General features: G+C 38.3%; 2 protein-coding genes across 5 annotated transcripts; one reads left to right on the top strand and one right to left on the bottom strand.

Annotated features, from left to right (window-relative positions):
- The first annotated feature begins 818 nt into the window (after nt 1-818).
- Nucleotides 819-15521, top strand: ctso (cathepsin O). 4 transcript variants are annotated; one of them, XM_047354503.1, is made up of 8 exons: nt 819-1069; nt 2076-2181; nt 2434-2558; nt 5652-5819; nt 6039-6160; nt 14314-14477; nt 15148-15240; nt 15328-15521. In XM_047354503.1, the coding sequence occupies exons 1-8, from the start codon at nt 899-901 to the stop codon at nt 15360-15362; spliced, it is 984 nt and encodes a 327-aa protein (XP_047210459.1). In that variant the 5' UTR covers nt 819-898; the 3' UTR covers nt 15363-15521. The 4 variants fall into 4 exon arrangements, with proteins under 4 accessions (XP_047210459.1, XP_047210461.1, XP_047210458.1 ...); XM_047354505.1 differs by having other exon boundaries at nt 2169-2181; nt 15148-15521; XM_047354502.1 differs by having other exon boundaries at nt 15148-15521.
- tdo2a (tryptophan 2,3-dioxygenase a) lies at nt 15443-21243 on the bottom strand. Its single transcript, XM_047354501.1, has 12 exons — nt 21116-21243; nt 20888-20987; nt 20698-20788; nt 20447-20517; nt 19993-20120; nt 19726-19912; nt 19468-19575; nt 19246-19357; nt 19024-19081; nt 18409-18488; nt 16917-17007; nt 15443-16660 (listed from the first exon to the last, which is right to left on the bottom strand). Exons 1-12 carry the CDS (start codon nt 21148-21150, stop codon nt 16507-16509), a joined length of 1215 nt encoding a protein of 404 aa, XP_047210457.1. The 5' UTR covers nt 21151-21243; the 3' UTR covers nt 15443-16506.
- Between the last annotated feature and the right edge of the window lie 2219 nt (nt 21244-23462).

Genomic DNA, 23462 nt, shown 5'->3' with positions numbered 1-23462 from the left:
ACATTTAATAAAAATAAATTATAAATATATGCTTCATAAATATGTCTGTATGCATTTAATTCCAACACATTTAATAAGGTAATTAAAATAATGTGCATTTGTGTTTTTATATGTAAAAAATCTACTAGGCAAAACATCTTTTAATAAAATAAATAAAAAACAATACAACTTTTTTAATGCACCTTCTCAATAAATATGTATATGTGGGTAAAAGTAATTCAAAATCTATGGGAAAAAGAACAAAGTCTAAATAAACTGATATGTTTTATGGCACTTCTAATGTATTTAAAAGCAAAAGAAATGTCTTTGATTTAGCTTATAACTGATTATTAGTAACTAAACTATTTTTGTCCCAATTTAACCTTAACATAATTATACCTGTTGCATTGATATTTTTGTTTGTCTTTAAATCTATTTGAAATGTAATTTACTCGATTTAATGTTCTGGTTGTGATTAATGAACTTCTTATAACAGCTATTTGAATCAAATGTAGATACTAGTTTCTATTCGTCCTTTTTATTTTAGTTTTGTTGCTCTCATCAGGATTTTAGCATCTTTTCATCATCATTGGCGTAACTACGTTTCTCACTCAGTCAGACTTTTTTCTTTTTAATCGGAAGCACTTTGTGTTGCGAATAAAACATCATAAAGACTGATATAAAGTGATATTGTACCTGTGTACCAGGGTTTGGTTTTATTTGTAATGTCATATTTCACAGGTAGCTTTTTTTTTTTTACGTTGGTTTTTCTCAGGGGCGAAAATTATCAGCGTTTCCACAGTAACGCCTCCGGTGTACTGCGCGTGCGCAGAGCCTTATTCAACACCTTTTCCGCGAACATTAAACGGCCCTGCTTCCTGTGTTTACCTCCGTGTTTCTAGCTGTGTTTCCTTCTCTAATGGAGCTTTTCCTGATGTTTACGGTTATTTTAATCATAGTTGCCTATTTTGGTGAAAGTCTTGCTAACTTGAATGGCTCTTCGATAGATTTCGACTCGTTCAGGAAAAAGTTTCACCGTCTGTATGAAGTCAACAGCGAGGAATTTAGCCGTCGTCAAATCTATTTTCAGGTAAGAGACTGGAGGAGGTAGTAGAGCTGTAACATGCGTGGACCACCATAAAACCTTGCATCTAGTGTGTTGTGTGCTCTAAACTAGATCATTAAATGAAGGTCCTGCAGGTGCAAATATGGATGTGCTGTAGCAGAGGTTAGTTATTCATAAATCTGAGATCTTTGTCTAATCAAGGTTCGGCTGTTTGTTTCTGAATTATAATCAAATCTATCTTTACTGGACTGCCAGCTCGGGGGGACGTCCATGTCCTGGTAGGTCTGCAGTTGCTCCATCCTCTCTCCATGTCCAGATCTTGGATTGAACAGAACTCTGGGAGATGTTCAAAGCCTGGGATGTTGTTGTAGAACCCAACCCAGCTTTAAACTTCTTCAGAACTTTCTCCCTGACCTGTCTGCTGCGTTCCTTTGTCTTCATAATGCTGGATGTTCTCGGACAAACCTCTGAGGTCTTCACAGAACAGCAGCAGTTAGACTCAGGTTAAATTACACACAAGTTCACTATAATTAGGTGCTTTCTGAGGGCAACATGTTGCACTGTTTTTGTCTTTGGTATCAGATCACGAATGCATGGCGCTCTTTAGTTATACTGTCATATAATTTTAATCTAATTCTTAATATTATATAAAAAAAACCAACGTTTTTGTTTCAGATTAAATTTATTTACTTATTTGTCACAAAAATATCCTGATAAAATACATTAAAGTTTCTGGTTGTAACATAACAAAATGTGAAAAGGATCATGGGAAACTTTTGCAAGAAACTTGGTGTTTATTTATGGGCTTTACCCGTCCTTTATTCTACTGTAACACAAAGCAAATATTGTCAAATATGAGGTAAATGGAACAATTTTACTTTGGCCGTTATTATGTACATCCTTTGTTTTCCTTTATTAATCTTATGAGACCATTTCAACATGAACACTTCACTTTCATGCTCAGATCTGCTCCCTTTTTCTTACTTTCTTGTTAACTATAATACAACTTTTGTTGCTTGTGTTATTACAGAATGCTGCAATGCGACATAAATACCTGAACTCATTTTCCACAGAGTCACAGGCTGCCACGTACGGCATTAACCAGTTCTCTGACCTTTCACAGATGGAATTCAGAGGTGAGTGAAAATTTCATTGTGCAGAATTGAATTAGTTGCATGTGCTGAATGTATGTGAACTTGCGAGTTAAGACATGCTGAAAGTGTTGTAAAAAGTTCTTTATTGAGTTACTTAAATCAGTTATTCTGAATGTTTTCTGACGAGTTCTGACTGTTCTTCTCGGAGCTCTGGGGTAGCTCTGGAAGGCCGAGCCATTGTTTCAATGCATCTTTGTATCCAGGAATGACTTTGGATTGGATCTTTGTCTGCAGATGTTTACCTTCGAGCAGAAAGCAGCAGAGCTCCAGGCTTCACTGGATTGACTAGAACGGGGCTCCCGGCCAAATTTGACTGGAGGGATAAGGGAGTGGTGGCACCGGTCCAGAACCAATTAGCAGTAAGGTTACCACAGACAGATGATGGATATACTGAATGGCTGTAACACTCAAATCACTGTCAGGAGAAATAAACATCATTGGTTATCATGATAATAATAATAATAATACATTTTTTGCACCTTTTAACGTGACTGTAAAATAGGACCCCAATCATACAGCTAGAGCTACAGCGGGTTAGATCAATGTATATTTATGTGTAAGAATGGCCCAGTCAAAGTTCAGACTTAAATCCAACGGAGAATCTGTTGACTGGATAATTGTTGTTCAGACAAACTCCACCTGCACTTTTCAGGTTTTATTTGTGAGAAGGTTGGAACATATTTTCTTCCTCTTCACAATGTTGCACTACATTGTGTCTCATCAAATCTCAATAAAATAAATTGGATTTTTTTGGTTTTCAGTTTGACAAAATGTACATACATGCAGGAGGTATGAATACATTTGCAAAGCATTTTAATTTCATAAATAAAAACATGATCTGTACAACATCTTTGTTTCCACACAATAAAATGTTTGTACTTTTCATCTAGACCCAAATGGGATATGGGAAAAATTCCCATGTTCTAAATGACTTTTGGGTTTTATTAGATTTTTCAAACAGATGGTAATAACTGCATCAGTCGCTTCTGGTTAATGTGGGAGGAGTGAAAGGGTTTCAGTTTTTGCTCAGTTAATATCAGAAAAAAAGACGAGGTTGACTTTCTGAAAGCCACCACCTGCCACATCCCAGCATCATCTACACATTCCTCAGCTTCCAGCAACTCTCAGTAGCAGCAAAGTTCAACTCTGCCTCTCTGCAGCTAGAAAACGGCTTGTGTTAAGGTCTAGTGGAAAGTTTCTTCTGAGATTTTAGCTTTTGGTTTTTGTAAATGAAAAGCAGATAGGGAATCATCACACAAACACAAAACAAAGCACAAGTTTGAACACTTATAAAAAAAGGTAGATCTTTTAACAAGTATGAAATGAAAATAACTGTGTGAAAGGTTCACACATTTAATTTCTACAATCTGGCTACAGTTCATCCCCTCACCATCTGCCTCGCCAGCTCCTCCTGTCTTCAAAATGCAGATCAATTCGTAGGTCAGTGGTTCTGTACAGGTGCACGCATTCTCGCATATTAAGTCTGTATTTATATATCATGTGAGAAACAGGGATTGTATTTCTCAGCCCCAGATTTGTGTGTCCATTTCAATATCAGGAGGGCCCATGATAAACCTGCAAATATCTGATATGCAGCTATTTATAAGGCACCCATAGCTCCCACAGTAAGGATGATGTTTGCTTTGATCATACTGAAGAAGGCTCCAGACGTCCCATAATTGTCATGAGAAATAACTTAAACACTCTGACAGCTTCACTGTTAAGTATAGTTCCGCTTTTCAAAAACCCGAGTTCCACGTAGTCTTAGATTCTTTAGAAAAAAACTAATGTTGCTCATTTAAATAATTACTGTTTAGACTCAGTCATCTGAATAGTTCTCCTCAAATGAATATGTGCTGAAAACCTCACATTTTCACACCAAATAACATTTATTGCATCTTGGAAATATAGTCTCCAGCTCAGATTTACAATGGGTGCAGAGAGAATTCTCCCTTCTGCAAATCAATTTTAGTCTCGGAGAGTTCAGCTGGAGGTCAAACAATCATCTGAAGTAGTAATGGACAGAATACATATTTGAGTGGCGGGGGAGTCCAATCGTTACGGAAAACCAATGAAACGATGACAAACCAAGCCTTTGAGACTTAAACTCAACGAGCACGAGGAACCTGGGCTACAAAAGAACGAGGCTTAGTGAAATGGAGCTGTTCCATGTCCTTTATGAAGGTTCACTTTTTGCTCTTTTTGTCCTTTATCTCTTTAGTAAGTCAATTTGCTGCAGGGGATGATATTTTCACTCTAAAGCACTTCTCCTAAGGGGTACAGGAGAACGCAGCATGATAACATGGTGTGTATTTCATCCTTTTGAGTACAGGGAAAGTTTAGTGCTCCTGGGAGAGTCCATAAACGACCGGAGTCTCGGCATTCACCTACCTCAGCTCGGCTGCAGTTTATCTGCTCACATTTCTTATTGTCTGGCTGGTCTGTGGACCTTCCTGGGCTGGGTTCCCACAGAAGATTAATGGATAGACAGAAGATGATACGAGATGCCATGCACAGAGACACAAAATATCAAGTCAATTACATCAGATAAACTTGTCGATTTCCCTGTCTTGATTCCTCATTTATAGCTTGGGTGCATTTCAGTGCCCACAGATGGCTTTAATATTTAGTATGTTTGGTGCATACTTATCTCCAGTCCAGGCAATCATGACTGAATTTTGTTTCTGTATTGATTTTAAGCCATGGAACCATTTTGATTAAAAAAAAAAGTGTTTCAGACAGCAAACTCAGATGTTCATCATATTTATGAGAATTTATGGTGAGGGAGAGAACACAGTTTACCGATGCAATGTCAAGATAAAATTAGCTAAAATATTAGAGAGAGAAAAATAGATCTATTCTACTACATAATAAAGCGTTGCATGTTCTGAATGAAATAGATACTGGTCTCTGTCCTTTTAATTGCAAGAATTATATGCCATTTTTGATGAATATTAGAAATAATTGTCTCTCTAAGGCTTGAGTAACAGCTGGTCCTTTGTATTTCTTCATCATGTTAATGCTAATGCTAATGGATGAGAGTAAATTTATTCATAGAAATTTAGAATTTAGGCATAAAGTGTTTCTGTCAGTAGGTGGCAGCAGAAAGCAATTAGACACAGTTCATTTCATTTAGTCATTTCATTCGTCTTTATCATGCAAAATAACAATATAATTAGATTTTAAAATGCATTATTATTAATATTAATTTATTGTAATTTGAAATAAATATTCTCTGCTACAAACAGATTAAATGTTTAGACTTTATATCAAAACCTAGTTGAAGTGTAAGGTTGTGGGACTGATTTTTGCATTAAGACTCCATAATTATTTGGAAGATAAATGCTTTCCTACTTACATAGATTCTGGAGAACATAAATAAAAGCTACTTTTCTCATTTAAGCTGAGCTCTTTCCCTTTTTTCTATTTTTCCTTGTCTTTGTGTTTTGTAGTGTGGGAGCTGCTGGGCGTTTAGCACAGTCGGTGCCATACAGTCTGTCCATGCTATGGGAGGCTCGCAACTGGAGCGGCTCAGCGTGCAGCAGGTTCTGGACTGCTCCTATAAAAATGAGGGCTGCAATGGAGGCTCCCCCTCCCTCGCCTTTGCTTGGTTAGAACAGGTGTGTTGATGTTTGAGGTTGGCGCTACGTTAAAAGTTCAACCTAACGTGATGGTTAAAGGCTTAATGTAAAAAGAAATATTAGTATAGTTTTATCAGGTGAGTGTTGATGTATTTTAGAGTAAGCAACCATAATTACGAGCTGTATAATAATCAAATGTAAATGAATCTTATATCCATTCATTTATCTGTTTTTATGGATATTTTCTTTATAATCTAGAGCAGAGTGAAGCTGGTGAGGCACTCAGAGTATCCATATGAGGCCAAAACAGGAATCTGTCATTTCTTCTCCCAGTCTCATGAGGGTGTTGCTGTGAAGAACTTTACCCTGCATAGCTTCAGGTAAAAGGAAAATCTTTAAAAGTACAATATGCAGTTGAAACCAGATACTTAAACATACAGGTCCTTCTCAAAATATTAGCATATTGTGATAAAGTTCATTATTTTCCATAATGTCATGATGAAAATTTAACATTCATATATTTTAGATTCATTGCACACTAACTGAAATATTTCAGGTCTTTTATCATCTTAATACGGATGATTTTGGCATACAGCTCATGAAAACCCAAAATTCCTATCTCACAAAATTAGCATATCATTAAAAGGGTCTCTAAACGAGCTATGAACCTAATCATCTGAATCAACGAGTTAACTCTAAACACCTGCAAAAGATTCCTGAGGCCTTTAAAACTCCCAGCCTGGTTCATCACTCAAAACCCCAATCATGGGTAAGACTGCTGACCTGACTGCTGTCCAGAAGGCCACTATTGACACCTCAAGCAAGAGGGTAAGACACAGAAAGAAATTTCTGAACGAATAGGCTGTTCCCAGAGTGCTGTATCAAGGCACCTCAGTGGGAAGTTTGTGGGAAGGAAAAAGTGTGGCAGAAAACGCTGCACAACGAGAAGAGGTGACCGGACCCTGAGGAAGATTGTGGAGAAGGGCCGATTCCAGACCTTGGGGGACCTGCGGAAGCAGTGGACTGAGTCTGGAGTAGAAACATCCAGAGCCACCGTGCACAGGCGTGTGCTGGAAATGGGCTACAGGTGCCGTGTTCCCCAGTCCTGGGCTACAGAGAAGCAGCACTGGACTGTTGCTCAGTGGTCCAAAGTACTTTTTTCGGATGAAAGCAAATTCTGCATGTCATTCGGAAATCAAGGTGCCAGAGTCTGGAGGAAGACTGGGGAGAAGGAAATGCCAAAATGCCAGAAGTCCAGTGTCAAGTACCCACAGTCAGTGATGGTCTGGGGTGCCGTGTCAGCTGCTGGTGTTGGTCCACTGTGTTTTATCAAGGGCAGGGTCAATGCAGCTAGCTATCAGGAGATTTTGGAGCACTTCATGCTTCCATCTGCTGAAAAGCTTTATGGAGATGAAGATTTCATTTTTCAGCAAGACCTGGCACCTGCTCACAGTGCCAAAACCACTGGTAAATGGTTTACTGACCATGGTATCACTGTGCTCAATTGACCTGCCAACTCTCCTGACCTGAACCCCATAGAGAATCTGTGGGATATTGTGAAGAGAACGTTGAGAGACTCAAGACCCAACACTCTGGATGAGCTAAAGACCGCTATCGAAGCATCCTGGGCCTCCATAAGACCTCAGCAGTGCCACAGGCTGATTGCCTCCATGCCACGCCGCATTGAAGCAGTCATTTCTGCCAAAGGATTCCCGACCAAGTATTGAGTGCATAACTATACATGATTATTTGAAGGTTGACGTTTTTTGTATTAAAAACACTTTCCTTTTATTGGTTGGATGAAATATGCTAATTTTGTGAGATAGGAATTTTGGGTTTTCATGAGCTGTATGCCAAAATCATCCGTATTAAGACAATAAAAGACCTGAAATATTTCAGTTAGTGTGCAATGAATCTAAAATATATGAATGTTAAATTTTCATCATTACATTATAGAAAATAATGAACTTTATCACAATACGCTAATTTTTTGAGAAGGACCTGTACTATATTAAACACACATGACCTTTTTTATTTCTCACAGTAAATCAGACTAAACATTTTCTGCTTTGGGTCAGTTAGAAAGACCAAAATCATTTCTGTTTGGAAAATGCCAGAATATTTGTATTACTTTCATCACATTCAGATGTTTACTTACATTCAGATTGCTTAGATTACCGTGCCTTTTAAATAATTTGATTAACCTTTATGATGACATCATGCCTCTGTAAGCTTCTGACAGAACATCTGAGTTAAATGGAGGCACGCCTGGAGATGCATTTTAAGGCTTCCCATCAAACACACTTCTTCCTTCTGTGACATCATAGAAAAAAAAGATATCCATCTAGATATGATGACAAGAAAGGTTATGGAAGGAAACCTAAAACATTTGATCCAACTCATAGTTTAAATTCTACAATGTACTGAAGAACTGTATGTAAACCTCTGACCCAGGTAGAAAATAATAACAATTATCTCATTATTCTGGCATTTAGCAAACAAAAATTCTAATTCTAGGTAACCCTAACTGACCTAAAAAAAGAAAAAACTTAGTATGATTTAATGTACTTAAAGCTAAACATGAATGTTGTATTTAACTGTAATAATAGGAGTTTTAACTTGATTGTCAAAGAGGAACAAGTACAGAGGGCGGTGGGTGTCATTGTCCTGTCCAATGACGGACCACCATGTTCACTTGGTCAACAAACATTCGGACAGCTCAGTAGAACAAAGGTATTTCTGTCTGGTTATGGCCAAGAGGGGAACTGTCACATGGACGTAATATTTTGAATAAGATTTTACTCATGAATATGTAAGATGGTTGTAATTGAACCTCCACCATAGAAACTGAGATCAAATGCTACATCGAGTTGAGCTTTTAGGCATCGTATATCTTCTAACTTCATTTGACATGTTCTTTAGCACATCTTTCCTCAACTGTAGTTTGAAGTTTATGTGTTCAAAACATCTATGTTGAATGATAATTTTCACTGACGGTGACGACATCTGAACTCAAAGATCCTGGACATATTTTGATATGACTTTACATATTTTATCATAGATAAAGTATGTAAAAACACTGTAGATGTAAAATAAAAACAACGGTAACATTTAGTGAAAAAGCAACAATAGTAATAAATAGTAATAAAGCTGCAAGTTGTAATCATCTCACATACAACAAGGAGTGATGCATAAATTACTTACCATGGAAATGGGAGGATGAGTGATGACCGCAGCCAAATGCCCACTGGTTTGTGTTGCTACCAGCTGGCCTGTACTGTCAACCAGGCAAAGAGTCTTATAAGCCTCTGCAAAGCAGAACACGGCAATTGGCAGCTAAAAAGGGAGAGTTCAAGTGTTTCACATGTGAGCAGATTTGCACTGCTACTGCAGCACCCTGGCTCTCCATCAGATGACATGTTCACCTCTCATCTGTGTTCAGATAGCAAAATGATTCAAGAAAAACTCAAATATTCAGAAAATGTGTGAGCTTGCTGCAAAAAATAAAAAGGATAAACATTCAAAACTAGAAAGTTGTTCCCCTTTTCAAGGGGTGTGTTCTGTTAGATGTCAAAGAAATCTTCATACATCTTCTACGGCTACAGTCTGAGCTCAAAAAACCAGCATGTGCACACAGAGACTGATGACATCGCCAAGCAACAATCAGATTTTCTAGAATTTATATTGATCTGTTCATAGTTCTGAGCATAGTTCACTGTGGGGTTTATCAACAGCCGTGTTTGTCGAGGATGGTCAGGATAAACAGATCTGTGGACAGAATTTCCTTTATATTTGTGTTGTGATTATGAATCTGAGAATATTATTTAATATTTAATATCAATATTTTAATATTTTATGAAATAATATTTGGGTCTGTTGAGGATTGTCCTGTGAATACCAGCCCATTAAGGCGATGGTATTAGGACAGAATAGAAAGGTGTGAGACGAGCTCTGACATTATTGAACAGCATAAACTCTGCACATATATGGAATGAATTCACACAATTTCTTAAAATACAAGAATTTATTAACAAAAAAAAGTCAACTCAAAGTCAAACATATTTCAATCAACAAACTCTTTACTTTGCTAAAACAATACAACTAAACTACCAATCAGAATTAAAGAATAATGAAGACTAATGGACTATGTACAATATAAACAAGTTGATTAAAGATGATTGGAAATTATGACCAAAAAGAGTGATGCAACATTACCATGCAATGTTTATGTTTGAGAACCAAGGATTATCTTGAAGAATCTGGAAATGAAGTTAAGTTAGTCTTGGAACCAACTTAGACAATAATCAGCAAACGTTTAGACAACCATTCACAATGTAAGATCAGATAAAATATTATTTTAATAAAATAATGTTTTATCTGATCTTGCATTGATCTGCTGAATAAAACCAACCTTCTGGATGACTCATTCTCAACAGGGTCTCATTAGCTGCCTTTATTTATTAAAATAATATTTAAAGAAATATTATTAAGGGAATATTTTGGAAAAGACCCAATTCATTCTGGAGAAATGGGGCTTAATTGTATTTACTTAGTTATCAAATCTAGTAAATGATGTTCAGGGACTATTATTCACTAGCTTGAAAACTAACAACCTTTCTGTTAAATACTCTTTAGTAGCAAGCACGTGTTCTTAGCTTGTTAGCAGTGAAAGCTAACAAAGCAAGCTGATAGCTTAGCACCAGAATCAAACACACACCTTTAAAATACCGTTAATAAAAAGGTTAAAATGCATGAGCGCGTTATGGCCGATCTTCTGTGTTTAAAATCACCCTTTAAATAAAGTTTGTCTTAACTTTAAAAACACACAAACACAGAACACAACCTGAGCACGTGTGCTGCAGATATTCTGCTAGCACTAAGATAGCTGAGTTTCACACAAACAAAACCAAACTTGATAAAATGAAAAACGTTCAGATCATAAATCTTTCTCTTTTAGTCTGCCCAAACACCAAACCTCGTATGAATGTGTTGAGGAGTTGTCCGGGCGACGACGAAGTTTGAAGAAAGCTCTGTGAACAAAGGGTTAGCTTCCAGCTAACCTCCATAGCTGTGGATGAAAGACTGCTCGTTCTGTCCACCAACCAATTGCACGTTACCGTAACCACGGTGATGCAGGGCCGTTGTCCTTTCTTCAGACTCGGCTTGTAGAGACCGCGTCTCTGCAGGGAACTCTCTGGAACACAGTTTGCTTCTGCAGGCCTCAGAGAGAAAGTAACGCAATGCTTATACCTTAATAACGTATTCTTTCAACAGTAATTCATCAGTACTTAACCTGTGCATATGATCGCGTGATCTTATGACACCCTTGGATCCAGTTTGAAGAGTTTGTCTTTTTGCCAGCAAAGAAACATTAGCGCGCTGCCTCTCCGGCCAGCCTCGCACAGAGTCCGGGTGGAAGAGGCAGGATGTAACAAGAGTGGTCCCTTTATTTGGACAGTGATGTCACAGGAAGTCTGCAGTTACCCCGTTTCCTGGCTGTGCCGGAAGTAGGTTAATGCAATTTATTTTGAAAGTTCCAGGAAAGTCTGTACTGGCCTTTCACGTTGTAACCATGGCTGTGGTCCCAACATCTGGAGGAAAATGGTTAATAACACAATTTAAAATCTACGTAAGTAAAATACCTCCTTAACCTTTTCAGATTTCCTCACTGGACTGCAAACGTCTATGTGTTTTATTCTGGATCTTGACCAACACAAAGAAGCAAAGCATATGATTGTGAAGTGGAAGGCACTTTTTTATGACAAATAAATCTGAGCAGTGCACTGTGCATATGTATCCAACCCCCTTCACTCTGATACCCTGAAATAAAACCCAGAGCAACCAGTTACCTTCAGAAGTCACCAAATTGGTAAGTAGTCTGTCTGTGTTTGATTGAATCCTGACATGAATGCAGCTGTTCTGTTTCTGGCATCAGAGGTTTGCTAGAGGACATTAGAGAATAAAAAGCTTCATCAAGACCAGGGAAGACAGCAGACAGCAGGTCAGGGAGAACGTTGGGGAGAAGTTTAAAACAGGGTTAGGTTCTCAAACAATATCCCAAGCTTTGAACATCTCACAGAGCTCTGATCCAAGGGTAATACCATAGCATAACTGCAAACATACCAAGACACAGCCATCCACCTGACAAGAACAGTATTATTTAGAGAAAAACACAAGCCATGTAGGGGCGCTACAAACATGTGAAAGAAGGTGGTCTGGTCAAATGAGTCCGAGTGAACTTTTGGGTTTCATTTAAAATGTTTTGTGCTTCAAAAAAGGCGATGCTTCACATCACCTGAAACACACTCTCCCCATGGTGGTGGCAGCATCATGCTGTGGGGAATGTTTGAAAAACAGGGTGATAGATAGATACAGCCTGACTACAATGTAATGGTTTAGACCAATGCATATTCATGTGTTAGAATGGCCTAGTTAAAGTCAAGACCAAAATTCTATTGAGAATCTGTGGCAAGACTGGACTGATGTTTCAAGGTGGTCTCTATTCAGTCTGACTGAGCTTGAGCTGTTATGCAGAGAAAAAAGGGCAAACATTTAAGTCTGTAGATATGGTGGTAGAAAAATAAAACAAAAGACTTGAACCTGTTAATGCAGCAAAATGTGGTTCTACAAAGTATCCAGGGGGGCTGAATAATGCACTGCGCATTTTTCAGATCTTTGTGAAACATTTCAAAAAGAATGTGTAATTTTGCTTCTGCTTTACATTGACGCACCACTTTGTGTTCATCTATCACACTTTGTGTTTTTAATGTGACAACATGTGAGGACATTCAGTCATTTTATTCATACAGTACCTCTACTGTAGGTACTGTATGGTGTTGTCTGTTGAAGCAGCAGTTATCTAGAGTTGGGAGGAAGTGGTTAGATAAGCTCATCAGGGAGGGCAGCTCTGTCCGAGGATGGCCCCTCAGCTCAGTCCAGGTGGTGGTAGACAGAAGGACTCTAGCAAAAATAACATCACTGCTGGACAATGTCCCCCACCTCATGCATGAAGCTGTTGCCGAAGTGGAGAGCTCCTTCAGCGACAGACTGCTGCATCCTAGTTGCACAAAGGAGCATTATCACAGGTCCTTCCTCCCAGCTGCTGTTAGACTTTCTAATCATCACTGGTCCAAACAAACTCAACAAGTGTTTAGCGGTATAATGTAACATCCCTGCTGTTATTTGCATAGTTTTTCCATATTCTTGTAAATAGTCTGGTGATGTTTTTTATGCACAAATATAAATGTTATACATTTTTGTTTAATCATCCTACTCAGTCTTAGAATTCTTTGAATCTGACTATACTATTTTTAATAACGGCACAGTGTTTTTCCTTATGTGGTAAATTTGCCCTTACTGTTACTTTCTGCTTTTATATCTTTACCTTTGTGTGCATCTGCATGCTTCAACTTTCCTGTTACTTGCTGCTGGTATACCTGAATTTCCCCACTGAGGGACAATGAAGGTTTTTTTTATTTTATTCTACTTTTCCAAGGCACATTAAGAGCTCTCCTATTATAATAACTAGAAAGATTTAGAGATCTCATGCTGAGAGAAGATTAAGGGAAACCGAGGGCGTAATTTCAAGTAATAATTGAACTTCAGGTTCTTAAATAATAGCAGGATATGTTTCTGAGCCCCAATGGAAGCAGAGTACTTTAAATCTAACTCAAACAGGCCAAGGCTGCTTAAAGTCAAACTTTATTAAATCCCACTTCTGTATGTCTGTGATTTATTTCGGTCTTTTTGTAATTTGCTACAAGGTCATTACAGTTTTTACAGTAAGCATGAGAATCGAATTTATTAAGATTTATGTTTTAATTTTATTTTAGATTTTTTTCCTGATGCAAGTTATTGTTTGTATTCCTCTGACTTTGAAATTTGAAATTGAAATACAGCCTCAACTTGTTGAGCACAACTTTAAAGTGAAGCACAGTGAAGATGATCTTTAGTCTGAGTAAATGTCAATGACTTGGTACCACTTGAATTACTTGTTTTACCCTTTTCAACCATCCTCTGATCCAGCATGAAAATGTCTCTTTTTTCAGGAGTCAGATGTCTCCTAGAAGTGGTGTCATCAGGAGGTCAGATCTTTACTGCAGCATAAAGAAAGACAAACACGATCACAAAGTCAAAGTGGCTTTTCAAAATAGTTCGGCTCATAGGAAGAGACCCTATGGATGATATATAATGAGCCCGGCAGCCGAGGGCATCACAGATACCCCCAGTGGGTATCATATGGCAGGTTGACAGGAAGGGGTAACAGAAGGGGGCCTGCATATGTTCACCATAAAAGAAAAGATGAATATATGTCATATTTGTTCAAAAGCAGATGTGCTAATGAGAAATATGGATAGTAGATTGACTTTAATGGATAGAAACGTGTGTCTTTAAAGTGTTCGAAGAATCTTTAAAGCTTTCAGCACATATCCTTGTTCATATCTTTAACTTAACTTTGTTCTACACATAAGTTAATCTAAGGGTCAAAGAAGCCACCGAGAGAGAACATGTTTCTGTAATTCTTTCTCCGCAGTGGTCAAGAGGAGGCGATGATGGGTCAGCTGGTGCAGTTTGGTCCTTTGGCTGCTATTGTGGATGCTGTCAGTTGGCAGGATTACCTTGGAGGCATTATCCAGCACCACTGCTCCAGCCAATGGTCCAACCATGCTGTTCTGGTTGTTGGATACGACACGACTGGTACAAACTCCTACACAATGTTGAATGAGAACATGTGATTTTGTATTCTACTTTATAAATGCTGTTTTAGTACCTTCCATTGTGGGCTGTGAAAGCTATAAATATTAAGTGCTAATTAAGACCATTTGCTAATTATTGTCTACTGAAATATTGGGTTTCATTTCGATCGTGTCATCATAAGCAAGCAGTGGCCAGAGATCGTGGATCTAAAATGTTTATGAAACGGATGGTTTTGAAAAATGGTTTTGGGGAGAAATGAAGGGAATGTTATTTTTCTTTTATTTCAGACAGTATTTTTACCAAGATTTTTAATCATTTATACTTGAGTATGGATCTAGTTCCATATCCATCCAGTCGGCCAGTTGATGCATTTGACTCCTGAAAGAGCAAGTTTGTCTGATTTATGGTTAAATGTTACTTTATTACATAAAATCATTGTCTTTACATTTATTGCAGTTTGAAGGTTTTTCTTTTTTTTTTTTTACCTGCAGCCATTTATCCCAATATTACACCCATAACATAGGTGACTCCCAACACCAGTTCATATTTCTCAACATTTATAATTTCACACAGTCCTGTTTTCAGTGTGTCATGAAGGAAAAAGTGATTATGTGAAAGGGTAAACACAAACACACAATTAAGCTCATGTAATGCATGTTTTCTCTCATAGGGGATTTACCTTACTGGATTGTGCAGAACTCCTGGGGAACTACATGGGGGGATCAGGGTTATGTTTATATAAAAATTGATAGCAACCTCTGTGGTGAGTTCATCCACTTTAATGCATTTTTATGCATTATTAGAGTGTCCTGTTGGTTGTTAACCACTCTTCTTTTGGGTTTCTTCCCAGGTATTGCAGACTCTGTTGCAGCTGTTTTTCTGTGACAGCAGCTTGTTTGAGTCAGCTCTGTGTGTGTGTGCTTCCCTTTGCCAGAATGAAATAACTAATCTATTCAACGTCAGTGTCACTGTGGATAATGCTTTTATTAAAATGTAGCCATCTTGTGTCACTAAAACAAATAAATCCCTTCATATGTTTGCAAATGTGGCATTGTAACAGAGCAACAAACTGCAACACATTTCAAGTATTTTCACTGTACAAAATAGACATCTTATTAAATACATAACATATATCAGGATTTATAATTCTTCTATACAAAAATCTCATTAATTAGTCCATAAATACATTCCAAAATTATGTAGAATACTTTACAAAATATTTCTAAAAGATCTACATCATTAACATTATGTATATTTAAGCAGTGCGAATCTTCCTGCTTTACACGTTGACATTTTTATGCTTCAGATTTCATCTTATTTACACTTTCTTCCACTTAAGGTGCATCTCCGTTGTCTGAAGTGGCCCACTGTGACAGTCCGATATGAAAGCCGTTATTTAAAATCCCAGCAGCATTGTCCCTTTGTGCAAGGTTTGATCATTCCACCCAATGATCTGCTTGTCTCCAGGTTAGTTCCTTTTCATTTACATAGAGTTATTGAGGCAACATCTAAGCAGGTCTTCTCAAGCAGCCGTCTGCGGCACTTTGTGACTCAGAGACAAGATTAAAGTAAAATGGCTTGATACGGCATCGGGAAATATTTAATGTCAGACATTATGTCACAAGCCCTGCAACTGAAATTATTTTTATTTTTATGGTTTATTTCTTACACTTGTTAAACTTTAGTATTTATAAGCCTAATTATGCTCTTTAAGCTTTTCTTTATACATCCAGGAAATCACCTGGTAAAAAATATTAAAATTCATCATTTTATTTTCTTACATGAAGTTTACTACAGTGTTTATTGGGCGCTTTGAGTGCCTTGTTGCTGAAAAGCGCTATATAAATAAACTCGACTTGGCTTGACTTGAGTAAAGTTGGATATATTTTATGTCAAAGTGTTACTCTGACTCTTGCATCTATTGGCCCAACAAGGAGGCTGCTCTACACCTACACACTGGGCAAATAATTCATGGCTATGACATTTGTCACAGCGATGAGAAGCCAGAACAGACGGCGGAGTTGCTCTCCTAGTCCGAGTCCTCGCTGCTGCAGTAGGAGCTGTCGCAGCACTCAGCCATGTACAGGAAGGTGTGAACGTTGGGGTTCAGTTTGGGCACCCAGTGACGAGGCACCAGGAATGTGGCCAGGTTAAACAGATCCACAAACACTTTGTAGCGGTCACTACAGGGAAAGAACATCATGTAGGTTAGAAGTTAGGTGCTCAAGCATAACTTAAATCGCTTAAAAAAGCTGCTTTAAAAGTTATTCCGAAAATAACTTTTAAAGTTTTGTTTCTAGGTTTTCCAGGAAACAATACCCGAGTGACAGGTTCATCTTAGGCAGAGCATCATTGCGCTGTCCTTATCTAAATTAGCTTGGATAGGCTTTGCAGAGTGTTGTTTGCAATCATGAGACTGAAGTTGGAATGAAACAATACCTGACAGTGGATCTTAAGTACTGGTAGCCAGATGAGCCCCCTGTGCCTGCTTTGCTGCCAATCATTCGATGTACCATGCACACATGGTTGTCTTGAAGAGACAGGAGAAAAAAGTTAAACATCTTTGGTTATATTTGGTTTCATTTAAGTTGCCGCTTACAGTTCATTGCTAAAGTATTTATATCTCCTGAACTTTTCCCATTACAACCACAAACTTGTGTATATTTTATTGGGAGACCAACACAACAACACAAAGCAGTGCATAACTGTAAAGAATGAATCAATTTTAAAATTATTTTACAAAGAAAAGAACACTGTATTAAATATTTACAGATATTTTGTCTCCACCATGTTTGCACAACTAGACACTAACAGTTTGCCTGTTCCTTTTTGCAAAATAGAAAATTTCAGCTCCAGTACTTTGCACTAAATTATTCAATTCTAGCTGTAGCTGTGTTTCATTAGGGTTGCTGTTTTGATGGAAGGTAAACCTTCACCTCAGCCTCAAGCTTTATCCACCAAGTTTTCTTCCAGGATTTATCCACTTCCCTGTTCCTGCTGAAGGAAAGCATGCCAATGGCATGATGCTGCCACCACCATGTTTAATGTGTTCAGGGTAATTAATATTATTACGTTTCTGTCATACATAACATTTTGCTGTGGGTACAACTTTGGACCCATCTGAGCAGACCACCATGTTTGCTGTGTGGCTTGTTACAAACTTTTCACGACCTTCTTTTAATGAAATCTTTCAACTGAAACTCATAAAAGTCAGATTTTTATTTATTTTTTTTTTTTTTACTGATAGTTGTCCTGTCAACAGCTTTTCCCACATGAGCTGTGGGTCTCTCCTATCATGGACCTCTCAACTACTTCTCTGATTTCCCCATCCTGTTAGTTTAGGTGGACATCCATGCGTCTTGGTACTCGGTAGGTCTGCAGTTGGTTCATCCTCTCTCCATGTTCAGATGATGGATTGAGCAAAGCTGTGTGAGATGTTTAAAGCTTGGGATATTGTTTTAGAACCTAACCCTGCTTTAAAGTTCTCCACGGCTAACCTGACTGTTGTGTTCCTTGGTCACGATGCTGTTTGTTCATTAATGTTCTCCAACAAACCACTGAGGCCAGGAACGGAGCAGATGGACTTTATTTACTAATTGGGTGTCTTCTGACAGCAGTTGGTGACTCTGGATTTTAATGAGGGGTATCTCAGTAAAGAGGGTTGAATACAAATGCACAGCATACCAAATCTTTTGTTAAAAGCATCTTGAAACCTTATTTCATTTTCCTTTTAACACCATTTTTCTACTTTTTGTTTTTTCTTTACACTTAAAAGTTTGTGGTGGTAATATGATGATGACTAAGTGAGATCTAACTCACTGTTTAACTTTGTGTAGTCTCTGGTAGTCTAGCTCTGGCTTTAAGTAAACTCAAACACTCTGTTGCTGTCTCGGTAAATGCAGAAAGTCCCAGAAACGGTTATAATACTTACATCTCCATTTTGTCATGAGGGTGTCGATGTCCATGAGGGATGTGAGCAGCTGGAACGGAACCTGGAACCTTGGCTCTTCCCTGTAAGGCAGGGAAGGTTTGATGTCTTAAACATCTCATGAAAATCCTTCTAAATTTTAATGGGTGTAAAATGGGAGCGGCTGTCACCTGTGCACTACCAACCACCCCGGCAGTTTTGCACTAATTATCACTTTCCAGTTGCTGCCGGAGGACTTTGTTAGCTCTGCTGAAGCCTTAATGAGCCTCATGTGACATTCTGTCCTTATCACATGTGTTACGTAGCTACGACATCTTTAGAAAAAACTGACAGACATGCTCAGACTGTTGAAGCCTCCTGAAGACCTCTTTACAACTGCTGTAGGTGTCGCCTGGCTGACAAGGCTTCAGAACCGGGCTTGTGATATGGAAATGTTATATGGGTGGAATTAATGAGCACCCCTGCCTCTGGAACTTGCACTGAGATGTTCTTAAGTTAGATGTCCCTTTGGAGGTGCCAACACGTTCCTCATATAAAATGTATGAATTGCAATAATACGGAATAAATGCTGCAGTTTCACCAGAAATGTGGAGAAACACAAAGAAGAGCTTATCTCACCTATAGAAGTAGATCATCAGAGCGCCTTGTAAAGCTTTGTACGACAGCCGCCTTTCTCCTTGGTTGCAAAAGTAAAAAATACATTAATTTTAAAGCAACGTTACTTATCTTTATTTGTGCTGCATTATGAGTAAAAGTTCAGACTCCACAGGACGCCATTCAGAGGAAGCTGTGAACAAACAGAGCATCTCTAACTGTTGTGACGTCTGATTAAACAGCTACCTTTGCTGACCAGGTGGTCATGACGCTTTTCATCAAACAGGGACGTGAAGAGCTCTCTCTGTTTGACGAGCTCAGCCATCAGTTCGTCTTTCTCCTCCGACTCTGGCATTTTCTGCAAAAATAAACAATGCCCGCAAACAAAAATCCAAGTTCTGTCAATCATCCATGCACTCTGGGGCGAAGCTGGAAAAGTTTGTTCAGGGAGTTGAAGTAATTTCTTACCTCGATTTTCTTCTCCTCGAGATTCAGCCCATCAAATATATTTACTTTCAGCCTTTTCCAGAAATTGAATCCATCCTCTTCCAAGCCAGGCGTTCTCTCCAGCCACTCCTGAAAGAATGGCCCAAAGATTTTATGCCATTTGTTCCCTGCACAGTTGCACTTAAGCTACTCCAAAGCAGGTCCAACCACACAGTAAACTCATGTCCATTAACTTGGTGGCTAAATCAGTAGTATTATGCAAGAGGCACTGAGACAAACCTCAACCAGCTTCAGAAGCGTTGGCTCTTGTTCTGTCTCTAGAAGCATCTCACTATCATGTCCCTTAAAGTTGTCCCTGTAATGACGTCTGTTGTAAGGAACCCTCATGTTGTCTGGCACCCCGATTTTGTTCTCAAGAAGCCGAAACTGAAGGCTTTGGAACCCAGAGGCGGGAGACAGGTACTCCCTGCAGACACAAGATCGAATACACATCCACTCGTAACACGAGAATGTTATAAACATGTTATAAGTTATTCATGAGTTTACCTGAAGTCAAAAAAATCCAGGGCTGTCATTGTTTCCAGAACTGCGAATTGTTCGGCCAACAGTCTAAAGATCATTACGATCCTGTGGATCCGAGTGTTGACTTTGAGCATGTTGCGTTCATCTCTGACCTGAGGGAACAAAACAAAAAAAATGAAATAACCCATAATTCCAATAAAGAACATCCTAAGACAAAGAAACAATGGTAGTAATGAGATGTGTCTGTTTTTGATCAAAGACTTATAGAGAAGGTATGACCACTCTACTTTTAATCTAGAACGTGAACCTGGCTGATCAGATGACTTTCTGATCTTCACCCGACTGAGCTCCAAATTTAAATGTATCTTTCATTTAATCAGCGGCACTAAAAGATCAGAGTCTTGTGAACAGTTTTAAATCCTAAACACTTGAGGATCTAAACCTATTGGTACAAAATGTTCTTTTCTGTGTGACTTACATGCCCGCTGACGAAGATCTCCCGCACTGAATCGAGCTCAAATAGAATCTGTTTGAACCACAGTTCATAGGCTAAAATAAAATCAAAGGTTTAAACATCATGAATGCTTCTGTGTCATATTAGAAAGTTAAGACGTTAATCTGTCAACAGTGAATTAGGTTATCAACTTTCAGGTATAAGTCCTCAAAATCCAGTGTAATCTGTCTTTTTCTGTCTGATTTAACACAAGTAAAACAGAAATAAAATCGTACCTTGATGGGTGACAATGAAAAGATGCTCATCATGGATCTTATTGCCTTTCAGTTCACTTTGCAACACCTGAGCTGAGGTTATTTTGTCCAGCTGAGAGTTCGAATGAAATAAAGCAAATATGTTGTTGAGACTCTTAAAATTGCTTGATAAGTCCTAAAGATAAAATATAAGTCTTTGTTGTTCTGTTACCTGCAGGTAGTCTCCATAGATGATTCCTCCTTTACTGGCCTTGTTTACCCCTGCCTGTGAGGCATCGTCTTTTTCTTCAATAGGTTTGTTTTTGAATAACCTGCAATATGAAAGAAGGCAGCCCTTAGTCAACTAGAGTTTTTTATCAACAGAACTGAAAAGGCTTGCATTTTAACGTATATGGGGAAAAATAATAAAAAGTCCTTGAATGTGATAATTGGAACGTACAAATGCCTCTTCTCAAAGTACGGGCATTGACTCATGGCTTATCCGAGTCAGTATGGGCTCTCCTTCGTTTTACTAAAATTTACTAAAACTGTCATCAACGCAGTCTGAACTTTTAAAGATGTAACTCATCCAATCAGTCACGAGGATACAGTCACATCCGACCCACCTCTATTTGTCCCATGCAGTCAGTGTTTATCTTAAACTGTGGTTACATTCTGGACTTTGTGTTACTAACTTAAAAAAAAAAAAAAATTGCAAAGGTTCATGGGGTCTGCTTTTTTTTTTCCAAAATTGAACTGGATTATTTTTCTGCTCACTGAAAACCTTTAGGTTTGACATTAAAAGCTGAGGAAGAAACAAGGTTTTTTTTTGCTATGCAGCTTAGTTGTCTGCAACAGAAAACAAAAGGTATATCATATTTTTGCATTTTTCTTCCAAATGTGTTTCTTCAGCAGGTCAAATGTAGCTTGTTAGGCTTTCAGTCTGGAGATGGATCTGGCCTGTTAAAAACCTCCCGCCTTCTGTCCTCTGTTTAACTCCTGGTTGTTTTGGTGGTGGGTTTGGTTCCTAATAGAGCAAAAAGTACTCCACCAAAAAGTATTTACACCTTACTTTTTCCACATTTTCTTATGTTACACATGTATTCTAAAACCAATTGGAGTGTAGGTTTCTGATTTATCTGGTAGTGACATGTTTCAAGATTGTTTTGCATATAGTGCCAGTGTTCTGGTGTGGAGACTCATCCATCATTAAGAGGCACCTCCTGGTTTTTGCCAAAAAGCAACTTAGAGATTTTGCAACCATGGAAAATCTTAGTGGTGGCCGACAGTTCATCTTTGAACACAGTGATGATCCAAAGCACACGGCCATAATAACAGTGTCTTCAGAAGGAGTCTGTTAGTGTCGTTACCTTTTTCCTTTTTGTAATATAGAATATAGAAAGTACTCCTGGATCAGTGCTTCTGTGTTAATTTTTTATGTATTCTCTGTCTTCTCAAACCCCTGGGTGGTTATGGCAGATGGCCGCTCACAGTCAGCCAGTTTCTGGTTCTGCTGGAGGTTTTTTCCTGTTAAAGGGGAGTTTTCCTCTCCACTGTCGCTACATGCTCATCCAGGAAGAGTGAATGCTGCAAGTCAGCGACTCTGCTGGGTTTCCTAAGATAGAAACTTTGAAGAATATCAAGATTGATCAATGGATCAATAAGGAACATTTCGGAATGCGTGTACTGTATTAACTTGGAATCTGTATGATTCGCTTGAATTAACTTTTTTGCAGAAGTGCCTTCAGACGACATACGTTGTCAAGTCCAGCCAGAACCTGGACTTGAATCTAAAAATTCCTGTCTACGGACGCTGCCCAACCAACCTGACTCAGCTTCAGAGGTTCTGCAGAGAACAATGTGAGAAAATACATAAAACAGGTTTGCTAAGCTGTGTGGCCAAAGGTGCTTCAATATCATATCAAGCTGCAGGTTTGAAACACTACATTAATAAAACTTTGGGGATGATAAAATGGCAGATCTTTTTAAAAAGCAGTTTTTGCCTTGTGATTATGATGTATGTTGCTGGAATCTATTTCAGAATATACCTGTGATGTAACACAATGTGAGCACATTTACACCAAATATGAAATCTATTTCCTTTGCAAATCATATACATTAACTTTATTTCATTATACTTTATTTACCCAGAAGAAAACTCATCAGTCTGATTTCTCACAGTGTCCTGAACAAGATGACAGCAGCTTTACAGTTGAGTAAAGCTGTTTTATAGCAACCAGTAAACCTCCATCTGGAAATCTCTGAGCCGGTCAAAGGGTGTCTTTACTGTTTGCTGTTATCTCGTGATGATCGGGGTTACATAAGTTAGAAAGACCTTCTCTTGTACATATCACTCAGTAAGACCTACCAGTCTGCACAGATCCAGATGTTACAGAAATGCCTCGTCTACGGGTCTTAACTGTGATTGTAATCTAATTTCTTCTTGGAAAAAATCAGTTTTTAAATCATTTTCATTCAGGACTTAACATTGAACCGGGTGCAATTTTAGAAGTTTTTCATGTGTGTGTGTTTTAAATCTTTAATAAACACATCCACAGGCATTCTGAAAATCACTGCTGCCAGTCTGCAGGTCATTCATCTGTAAATATTTGCACGTTGGTTAATATTTAATTGAGCTCATCACTAGAGCTCAGTGGCTCTAACATTATTCCGTGGACTGCTGACAGTTTCCAAGAAAAATTCTTCTTTGTTTTGTATTAACTGGGTGGCTGTTTTATAGAAAGTGCTGCTGAGCGCCGTGTGTTGGAAACACAGCCTTGTTACACCTGCAACATCAGCTGTCATAC

This window comes from Girardinichthys multiradiatus, chromosome 23 (genome assembly GCF_021462225.1).
Source record: "Girardinichthys multiradiatus isolate DD_20200921_A chromosome 23, DD_fGirMul_XY1, whole genome shotgun sequence".
Lineage (NCBI taxonomy): Eukaryota > Metazoa > Chordata > Actinopteri > Cyprinodontiformes > Goodeidae > Girardinichthys > Girardinichthys multiradiatus.
The sequence above is the reverse complement of the archived record's forward strand: the minus strand, read 5'-3'. Positions and strand labels throughout refer to the sequence as shown.